The 11,656-nt window shown below is 38.6% G+C and overlaps 1 protein-coding gene across 1 annotated transcript in view; it reads left to right on the top strand.

The window, feature by feature from the left end:
- The first annotated feature begins 863 nt into the window (after positions 1 to 863).
- LOC107548440 (spectrin beta chain, non-erythrocytic 2-like) overlaps positions 864 to 11,656 on the top strand; it is a 116,456-nt gene continuing 105,663 nt past the window's right edge. The window contains exons 1-2 of the mRNA XM_016229109.1: positions 864 to 923; positions 1,233 to 1,339. Coding sequence (XP_016084595.1) covers positions 1,323 to 1,339 — 17 coding nt within the window. The 5' untranslated portion in view covers positions 864 to 923; positions 1,233 to 1,322. The remainder of the gene's footprint in view (positions 924 to 1,232; positions 1,340 to 11,656) is intronic.

Genomic DNA, 11,656 nt, shown 5'->3' with positions numbered 1-11,656 from the left:
CTTGTTTGGGTAGATGATGCTACTGGTAAACCAGTGTGTAATCATACAGTATAACTTGACAGATTAGACTAATAATATTATTTTATTAACTACACAAGCAACCCAAATTACAGTATGTCACACGTGGTACCTACGAGTTTGCTTATCTCTTGATTTAATTGGCATCATGATGGCAAATATCAGTCCGCATGCAAGACAAGCAAGTAGTCTAACGTTACTCTGTCTTCTGATGTTCAACGGCACAACTATTGTTTTAAAGCACCCACAGTCTTTACTAGAAAAATTAATTAATTTGCTCGTTGTTGTGCATCCGTGGGCGCGAAATGCGTTCAACATACTAATCAGATGTGCCTCTCTCGCGCTGCTGTGTGTAGGCGCGCGCTCGCTCGTGCTGTATGAGCCCCCGCAACCCCCCCGCTATCATTCATTCTTTCGTCTATCAGTCGGACTAAAGAAAGACGAGAGCGACACGCCGGAGGTCGCGTGGACACAAGGCTGTATGACAATTACGAAGGAATTCAAATATTCGACGAGAACTGAAATAACGGTTTGAAATCTGTGTGGTTACCTGAGCTCACCGTCACGCGAGGGATTCGCTTTATGTTTAATACCCGCCCGCGCTGCTCGGGCTGAGAAAAAAAAAACCCTCACACAAGGATGCGGAATTAACGGAAAAACTACCGAGAGCTATCTGGCTTTTAAAACGGGAAGAAAACAGAAACACCTATGTGAGCTGGACGAAACCATTCCGCTTTGTCTTCGCCCAAGAGAAACGTTGAGATTCGTTGGATTTGAAAACACAGCCACGCCATAACGTTAGGTAAGTCTGCGTAGCTGTAACGGCTGTTCATTTAAATATCAAGCTTTAGTCGTCGCGAATTAATAATGGCCACCATGCATCATGCGGTTGTCAAAATTTTGAGGTAATGTAACGTTCAGTTGTCTCACACGGGTCGCACGCGCGCGCGTGTGTGTGTGTGTGTGTGTGTGTGTGAATGACCATGCTGCTCGCCTTTTGTTTCGGCGTGTGTCTGTGCGTCCACCGCGCGCATTCACTACTTCCCAGACTATCATGTGAGCTTTCCACCCAAACATTACGGTTCAGCACACTAATGTGAGGGATATGTGTGCGAGCGGAGGGTATCTGGCGTTTTAAATGCAATGCAATGTGATTTAGCTCGCATCTTGGGCTCCTTGCATGCCATCTGCTGTGTTATTTTGATTTGTCATAGGCGGTGGAGGGGGATGCATGGCCTCACTAGCTGTTGCGCTGTCTGAATCCAAGACTGGAAAAAGCATCACAACGATACTGCCAAATTGCCATGGAAGGGGAGGCCAGGTAGATAAGTAAACCCAATGCACTTAACTGTATTGCAGAACAACGTTTAATGCCAGTATTTTGGACGGTTGTCTTTGGCAGATTAGAGCGTTTAACGATTGAATGAAATCGGACATGGCAGTGCCTGCTATTGCATGCTGTATAAATGGAGTGATAGGGCGAGAACACGGGATTTGATGACATTAACGCAGCATGCGGCGGAGGATGGAGGGGGATTACGGCCGGATCTGCGGTTAGCGCTCGTGCTGCTGTTGACTGTCAGTTTCTCATTCAGTTGGACAGGCTGAGCTCTCTCTCATCTCGTCTGGATGGGGGATTTCGAGGCGCTGCATAGCATCCCTTCTGTATTGAGCCCTTCTTTTGAGTACATTTGATTTATTTTTAGTCTCTGTACTGGACTTGTCTTTTTTCAGGTAACATGACAATATTCTTCCATTTGAACAGCAGGTGAATGTTGTTGAACTTTCTGTTCTTACCTTCCTCCATGGTCGAGTACGAGATGTGCTGTCTAAACAGTTAATATAGGAAATGTTGAGATCTGGTCCTTATGTAATCACTCTCAGCGGGCCTTTAGATAAAAGGGAAGATTATTGTTTTTGCCTGTCTGTGAGTTGAGATATTGGTTTAATCCCATTTCATAGGATGTTCAAGCATAGGTTTTCAAGTGGTCCTTAACTTGTATTTCTTTCTCTCTCTCACATGCTGATCTATTTCAGCATCTCATTAAGTAGCACATCATGAGATATACCCACAATGCAATTGTTATTGAAATAACTGATTTGGTCATATCATATTGTGATGACATATGAATATAAACCTTTAAGGGAAAATTCACCCAAAAATGAGAATACTGTCATTGTTTACTCACCCTCAAGTTGTTCCAAACCTGATGACTTAGTATTTTTAGGGTATTTTGAAAAATGTTAGTAACCAAATGTTTTGGTTAACATTGATTTCCACTGTATGGATAAAAACACTGAGACATTTCAGACATCTGCTTTTGTGTTCTACAGAAGAAAGTCATACAGGTGTGGAATGTCATAACGGATGACAGAATTTTCATTTTTGTGTGAACCTTATCTATTTAACATCTCATATTGTTGCTGTGCAGATAGAACAAATAAATAAAAGCACATTGAAACAGGAGTCTCAGGTTGTTGAACAGAGTGTGCAAAAACTACAAACTAGCAGGTTTGCCTATAACCTGGTGCCAACAGGAAGTTTTTTAAAAGAACAGAACTCCGATGTGTTTCATTTGAGCCAAAAGTGAAGATAGTGAACAGAACTTAGTTTTTTTTATTTTTTATTTAGTCATATTGAATAATGTAATGCTGAATTGTTACAATCAATAATAGTAATAATAATATTAGAAATATATAATGCATTAGAAATGTACTTATTTCAAAAGTAATTTCTTCACTTTCATGATTGTTTAGCCCTCAAGCCTTTATTTTGGTGTAGGACTGATGGAAGATCAATAGTTTTTAATGTGCTTCTCATTCCAAATCCGGAGAAATGCTGTCAACTCCTACATTTCAGTATTTTATCTTGTGTTTAAAGCAATACAAATTAGGGGAATTATGCAAATGTGCCATTCCTGTCATGCGAGTACCTTTTGAACTCTTTGATTAATTGAGCTGCTCTAGAAATTGCTGAGACCTTGAACCCCATAGATGGGTGTGGATGGACAGACTGATATTTGGAATCATGCTAGCTGACAGATGGACAGACAGATCTGCTCAGATGTACTGATGAATCATTGGCTGCAAGTGGCTGTGTTTGCTGGTTGATGAATGGATGAAGAGAGAAATGGATGGATGCATCAGTGTAGTGGCAGCAATGAGAGGAATGCGACGTTGGCCCCCCAGAGTGCTGACGGTCTAAATCCCCCCCATACTCTCCTCTCTGTATGTTGCTGTGGGTGAGACCACTATTGTCCCGATGCACAGGGTGCTGTGTTTCTCTAAGCCAAGTCATCATTACTACTGCCGGTGCTTTTGTTTTCACTAACACCCCTACATTCCTGCCCACCGCCACACTAGGGCACAGAGAGCAGAGATGGGCACAATGATAATATGATTTGTATCAGCATTTAGGGTTAGTGTGACTGGTCAGCCAACACTCAGCAAACCAGAATCAGTTCCAGAATCTCAGCTATACCTCCACTGATTTGAGTAATTTGAATAGCTTGAAATTCATGCCACTGGAAAGGTTTCATGTAGAGGCCGACCGATATATAGTTTTGCTGATATTATTGGCCGATATGAGCCTGTCGCCGATATATCGGTACCGGTGAATATGCCGCCAATATGACATTTTTTTTACAGAACATATAACGCAGATAAAATGCTTGAAATGGTGTAATTGTCCAGCAGAGCGCTCCATTGTTTACTACTGGTGACCTGGATGAAACGCTTTAAAGTCCCCATGCAGTCAAATATTTTATCCCTTAAAACTTATCTTTGATCATCAAAATGACATATTTAAATGTTTTTTCTTGTGAAAATAATTTTCTCGTGCCTTAAAATAGCTTAAATGTAACTCTACACCCATGCCTCATTTACTATACGCGGATCTATGAATATGCAAATTAGTCCCGCCTCCACTCAGTCACACCAGCCAGCGCCTCCTGATCCACTGAAATGTAGTAACCGCAAAACAATGGCATACACGGATAATGACTGATAAAACTATGTTTTTACTAGCAGACAACTACAGTGAATACTGTAACATTCGTAACAGTCAAGTTACTTACTTGACGATGTTGTGTCCTAAAATGCCTTGAAGACTCGAATGCAGCCGTTTGTGATTGTTAATTCACGCCCGCGAGCATACGCATGTGAAGTACCACTCCCGCAGCTGCGTCTGACTCCGGGCTACTTTTACACTGTTGCCACGGGTTATAATGCAAGTTAGCGGTTCTAAATTCACATTAAACCACAGCTTCATGGGTTTTTTGCTCTGATTTATTTTTGGTTTTGTGCTGGTATTGGTATATTTTGCATGCTAGTGATAGGTATCGATCCCTTGACATTATTGGTTTGTGACGTAGCAAACCAAGGGCTGTTTCAAACCATATTTCTGGGTCAGCCTTTGGGAAACTACAGTTTTAAGGAGAAAATACTCAGCAATGGTGTTGATTAATAGATTGGCACATGGTTTGTCTAAAAGCATATTAAAAACACCACATAGACAAATAACCAACATAAAAAACTTGATTTTCACTGCAGGGGGACTTAAAAGCTTAAGTCTATGGAAAACCATAAAAAATTTCAATGGCCATATCTCCATAACGGCGCGGCGAATCTGCACCAAATTCGGGGGATCCCTTCAGTTTGAGAAACCCTCTCGAACGCGAATCGAGTGTACGTCTAGAGGCCCGCTTAACGTTCTTAGAATTGACAAGACAGTTGACCCTGAGTGGTCAGCTAAATATCTACAGCGGATCTAAAATATGAATGGTTAATTATAACTAGTTATGGTGAATTATTCATATTTCCTGTTGTGAGCTAAAATTCGCTACACGGGTGGTTAAATTCGTGGTCCGGTGCCGACCGATCAAGCGATCCCGGGGGGGCTACCGAAGCGCGGAGGGTGGCGTTCGAGAGGGCTCCTCGAGCTGAAGGGATCCCCCGAATTTGGTGGAGATCCGCCGGCGCGTTCGCGAGATGGTGACACCAGTCAACACTTTCACTTCAGTAAGGAGGTTTCTTGTTCAGGCAGCAGCATTCAAGTGTTGTCTTATTCGACCGCAAGTGCCTTGCGAAGTGGACTTCACATGAAATTCCGCCATGATTCTAGTTCCAAGGGAACAATATGTTACATTCAAAGGGGATTAAAGTGCGCGAGACGTGAATTTATATTGTATTTATTTACAGAGGTAATGTAATTGTCACACTTCTCTAGTAAGTTTCACCTGTGTGTGAAGACAGTAGCGCAAATCTGTGAATGAATGTTCCGAAGTGAAATAAATTTCAAAGGAATAAAGTTGAATGGAATTGAATTAAAGTTGAGTAAACTTCAAATTTACTGTTTAGTGCACTGATGTCAGACTCATTTTGGATAATAAATTTTGTTACATTTTTAAATGCCCTGCCTCCATTAGGTATCTTTGTCACGTCATTGTAAGTGTTTGATCACCACATTTGAGTGATTAGTGCAAAAAATGTGTTTATGTATATATATTCTGTTTATGTATATACTGTATTCTATATATAGTACCAGTCAAATGTTTGGACCCTCGAATGGGCAAGTTTCCAAACTTTTGACTGGTACTGTACTATAATATACACAAATAATATCGGCTGATATATCGATATCTGCCTTTTTTTTACTCCCTAATATTGGTATCGGCCCCAAAAAACCCATATCGGTCGGGCTCTAGTTTATTGATATGGTGTTGGGTATCTTCTGTCAGAGCAGGGTGAAGGGGAGGCTTTTATCCAATGTAAAATCAACTGGACAGCTGCCCAAATGTCTCTTAGTAGCTCAGTTGCTTGGAGGAAATGTCTTTGCCTGCCATAAAATCTGATGTCTGGGTCAGAGATATTGCAGTCAATGTAGTTTATCTGACAAGTATTTTAACTCCATTAGCAGTTGTGCAGAGCCAAATTCTGGCATGTTCAAGTCCAGTATAAGTGCAGTAAATATGATTCTTTGGTCTCCCTAAGTGGGTGGATCTGTTAGATTTACATGGCAGTTAGAAGTTTAGGTGGGAAATTATGTTGCTTGGCAGAAATTATACATATGTATATCTAACACATTTATTTTAATCTCGAAGAATGTCTTTTTGGACATTTCTTTGCATTAAAAGTAGGACTGAACAATTAATTGCATTTGCGATAATATCGCAATATGAAAAATGCGATTTTACACTCGGTCATGTGACACGCGAGAGTGAAGAGGTGTATTCCACTTGAAGATCGATCGGTGTATGACATCAAAGTACGGCGAGAGAAAGCATAAGGAGACGTCCGCGCTCTCTTATAGCTTTCGCAGTACTTTGATGACACACCCATCAGTCTAAGCAGCGCTGCTTCAAGTCTAGCGCGGACCATCAGCAGAAAAAGAAAATAAATAAAACGGTAAACAGCCAAAGGACGTTACTTAGAATGGGAGATGGATCAGTGTGTCAAAGGGAAGAGAAAAGGCATAGGTGAAGTGGCACAGACCCAGGCAGGTGCTGGCCATTCACAAGCTAAATGCAGAAACTATGACGAGGCATACCTTGCTCTCGGCTTCACTCGCCGTGTCTATACCGGATGCTACAGTTGTCGCGTTGTGCCGCAACAGCTCTACACTGACGCAAAGCGACCGTTGCAAATCATTTTAACTTTGTGTCAGTACGTCATAAATAGAACAAGACATCAGTTTAATGTCGGGTTTTGTCGTGTTGCGCCTACAGTCTATGGTCGCACCGCATCCAGTGTACACAGCGTCACTGATTATAATGGTTCTACTGTATTTTGCCGCTCGTGTAGACACGGTGTTTAATGTCGTTGGTGAGCAGGAAAGCATGTGTGTGTCCTATGCCTTCGCGGACAGCATGAAACCCACAAAAAATAAATAACAGAGAGAATAATAATAATAACAGTTATTCTCTCTATGCCATTTTTCAATGTTTCAAGTGATGCAGGTGTTTTTTTCCCTGTAGGTTTTTTTAAATTAAAAAAGCATTAATTTTTCATAAAGTTTAGTGAAATTATGTGGTACTCTGAGGTGGAATGGGGAAAGGGGGGTGGGGGGGCCAGATTTTTTATAGGTTTAAAGTGGGGTGCGACCAAAAAAGTTTGAGAACCACTGCATGGTCTAAAGTTAACAGACAGTGTTTAAAAAGTGCAGTCCACATGTTTACATATGTTTATTACAGTGACTTTGAATTACAAAAAGTAGTGTGGTAAAGCAAAATATTTTCTTTTTATATTTCAGCAATCTACTTCAGTTTGTGTGATTTGTTACTGACAATATTCTTTATTGTATTTGTTCATATTAATGTTTACACCAGGCTTATTTGTCAGTGCTTTATGTAGTCATAATTATTACATGCTTACAAGGTTGGAAGTTCAACAAATCAGTCAATATACTGTGATTGTAGTTGTTAAATAAAAATGTCATTCATATCAATTCATGCATCACCTAATTTCATCGTAACATATAGGCCTGGCCTACAGAAAATAACATTTATGTTTAATCTACCTAATATTGTGTTGTTCATACTATACAATAATTTATAGCTTGTCTTTGTTGAATAATACAGAACATAAAGAGCTTTAAAAAATAATTGCATATTAAATCGCAATCGCAATATTGGTAAATAAAATCGCAATTACATTATTTAACAAAATCGTTCAGCCCTAATTAAAAGGGAAGTCAGTTTTATTTGTATAGCACTTTTCACAGTACACATGGTCTTAAAGCAGCTTTACAGGAATTCCTGATATTAATGGTTATAATACCTTAATATCCATTTGTCCAGATTTAGCAGATTAGAGCTGGGTGATAATATAGTTTACATTTGACAACAGTATAAACAATCAAGCAGTTCAAATTAGCTATATAGTATATATTGCTTTATGTGAGAGTGTATAGGCTAAATAAGCTTTTGGATATGGATCTCAGAGAGGTTTTCACAAATTGTTTTGCTAAATTTATTTCATAGTACATCTCAGGAGGTTCTTGTGAGAGCAGTAATATGTGTAAGCATTACACTTTAATTTGTCATTTGGATGATTCCAAATATGAGGTGGCACACATCATTTAAAAAAAAAAGGTTATTGCTTCATTGTCATCTGTGTAGTCACCATTGTTTGCTGCCACAGATTTAAACTTGCACAATACTTTTTTTTCCTTCCTATTTTTCGAATTGAAAGTCAGTGTGAAAGGAAAGAGAACTGGGTTCTTTTTCACTCAAATTTACAAATGGTCTGTGTACAGATATTTGTATTTTTTCCTCATTAAGATATTTTTTTCCACAAAGTGAATAGTACTTTTGCAGAGAATCAGTGGCTTAGAAAATGCTGTTTTGTTGTCCTCACAACATGAAATGCTTCTTTCACAGTAACATCGCCCACTGCATACAACTGTCTGTATAAAGACTACTGGGAAATATAAGAGCCAGTGAAATGTAAACAAAAATAACTGAGTGCACCTTTACCAGTGATCTTCCCCTTCAGCACTAACTGGACCAAGCCAATGGTTAGTGTTAATTAAAGGAATGGCCTCTTGTGTACAGTTTGTTTTTAGTAAGCAAGAATAATTGAAATGCAGGCTGTCTGACTGATGATTCGCATGCTCATAAATACACCTGTGAAGTCATACAGTAAGCAAAATAAATGTAATTTATTCAATGAAAGCTAGTCATGACATTGGCAGGTATTATTTTGATGTTACATGAACAGTAGCATTTAAACATGTTGCAGCTGCTGCTTTTGCTCAAAGCAACTACATACTTCTGTATCACTAACAAAAAATGTCAAAAGGGCATTACAGCACATCTGTGTCCACAGTGTCCTCTCAGTGGAGAGAGACAGGGCTTTTTTAGTCCAGTCCCCAGGACCATTTGAGAAGGCTATATTTAGAATTTCACCTCTCTTCTACCTAGCTGAGAGTTCATAGATCTGTTCTCTCTGGAGAAAACCACTCAAACCCCTGAGATTCCTGAATCACATCTATCAGTGGAATGCAATGCAAATGCCAGAGGTTTTAATTTTTTTATTTAATTCTTTATTTATTTATTTTTTTACTTTTCTTAGTGCTGGATTGTGGTGTTTGTTGCAATCCTTTTATTCTTTTATCCTATGCACATTTTTGAGCTTTTTTTTATTTGAAAAGAAAGAAAAATAAGACAATAAAGATATTAAAAAGATATGCACAAGTAAATGAATTACTTTTGCATAAGTCGAAAATATGCATATATTGTGTAGTATATTTTTTTCAGTATACTTTTATGTAATACAGTCTCAAAGCTCTACACACACAGCCTCATAATGTCTCTTTCATCATCATACAGACACAGTATAAATTATGTAATGTATCTTCTAAAGCCTTCAGTGAGAATTATTAATCCCTGTTAGAATTTTATCTCATGATACATTATTCTGTGCAACATAAAATACATTTTGAAAAATGGCTGTTTGTCTTTTGTGTTCTGCAGAAGAAAGTAAGTACTTTTTTATACTTTTAGTATAGATATTAGGGCTGGGCGATAAAACGATAAAAATAATTATTGCAATATAATTTTCCTCTATAACAAGAGTTCAATAAATGTTTGATATGAATGTTTAATGCGCCAAAAGCACTACTCATACACGGACCATTTATTCGCTCGGCTCAAAGTTCAAATGGCAGAGCAGCGCGAGCTTACTAGAACAGATGCGTTTACTTGCTAACAAGTCTCGATCACGTGACTACTGAACAGCGCTGTGAGATCCAGTGTGAAGCGCTTGAATTCAGCAAACACAAATTACTTGATGATTTAAACTAATTCAAAGGCAGATGAAACCGCGCTTACAAACAGGAGAAACACTGTGTGCAACGATACTGTCAGAAAGTATTTCAATCTTAAAATCCCCATAATTTACCATGGATTTACTGTAGTAACCCTAACTGTACCATGGTATTGTGGCAGAAATGTGGGACAGTCATAAGAAATTTTATGAAATTATTAATGTAGACATGTATTAAAGGAGTTACACCGTGTCCTAATTACTTCGCATCTGGAACAACAACATACAAAACTAAATGACAGTAGGGGTGTGCGATAGGACGATTTTTGATCGTGGACGATAAAAATGTCTCCATGATCTGCTTTTGAAGAAATATCGTAATATCGTGCTACAGCGCACATTCTATCAGCTGCAGTTCTGGCGCCGCCGTATCAATATACTGTACAACACAACATCAGTGTTAACTCCGCGGTAGATTTATTCTCACGGGACACTGCACTTATTCGCAGTCACAAAAGTACATTATTTGCATCTGCTTTAAAGCCTTGCCGGTTAAACGTTTCATTCACGTGCTGTTCTGAAGTGCGCTTTTTCTGAGCATATGTACACCCAGCCCTCTACGTTGCGAGTAAATCACTCGCATATGCGACTAAATCTTCACTCTGGGCGACTAAATGATGTCTAATATTAGCCACTGGCTAATAAATTCTCAGAATTTACTCGCCAGTATGTGAGTTGGAGGCTAAGTATAAGTTTAGCACAGATATATTTTCACTCGCCGAAAACACTGACTGAATGCAACAGAATTTAATCTGTCAAGAGATCTGTGCTATTTTTCAGTTCATCTGAATGGATGTGCAGCCCACCTGTGTTTGACATACCGTAAACTCTTGTGTAAAGGTGCACGATTCGACGTCGCTTTGTCACACACACGCAAAGAGAGAGAACGAGAGAGTCTTACATACCATGCAGAATTGACGCGCTACATGTAAACGATATTCTTTGTTGTATTTTCCTGTCAAATTAATGGAGTTCCTTCGAACTTCTTCAGCTTTTAAGAACTGCCGGGTTCTCCGGTAGTAGGTGTAACTAATGCGCAAACAACAATCTCATTGCCTTGCGCTCACCTATTATAGTCCCCGTTTTGATTTCAGCAAATCAGTTCGAACGAACGCACATAACCTGATTAATATTCATGAATCCAGCAGCTCATTAATCCTTAGTGTGTTTTATATTGTTCTTAGAATTCGTAGTATTATTATTATCTTATAAGTATTATTGTTATTTTTTCCCCATTTTTTTTACAGAAACACTGAATGACCAAAAAAGCACCACTAGCAGTCCTAAGTTCAGTTAAAATGACTAATATGCATTCATACATGGTTACCAAGTTTAAATTCTAATTACTTATAATTAGATAAGTTCTATCATTAAATAATACTTGATAATCTAATCATAATATCATATTATAATGCTTGACTGACTGATGTTAAGAGTGTACTTTCAGATATTTAAAAAGATATTTATATATCAGTCTGGCGAGTAAACTAAAGAATTTACTAGCCAATGACGATTCAATTGCCAAGGTGTCCATAGAGGGTTGACTCCCGAAGCGTGCACACTAAAAACTAGAGCTCGACCAATATGGGTTTTTTGGGAGCCGATACCGATATTAGGGAGTAAAAAAAAAAAGACAGATACCGATATATCGGCCGATATTCTTTGTGTAGGCTATATTATAGTACTGTATAGTCAAAAGTTTGGACACACTTCCCATTCGTGTGACAGGTACTGAATATAGAATACAGTATATGGCCTACATAAACAGAATATATATATATATATATATATATATATATATATATATATATAT

Source organism: Sinocyclocheilus grahami, unplaced genomic scaffold (genome assembly GCF_001515645.1).
Source record: "Sinocyclocheilus grahami isolate Dianchi unplaced genomic scaffold, SAMN03320097.WGS_v1.1 scaffold348.1, whole genome shotgun sequence".
In the NCBI taxonomy this organism is placed as follows: Eukaryota; Metazoa; Chordata; class Actinopteri; order Cypriniformes; family Cyprinidae; genus Sinocyclocheilus; species Sinocyclocheilus grahami.
Note: the sequence above shows the minus strand (reverse complement) of the source record. Positions and strands in the feature narration are given on the sequence as shown.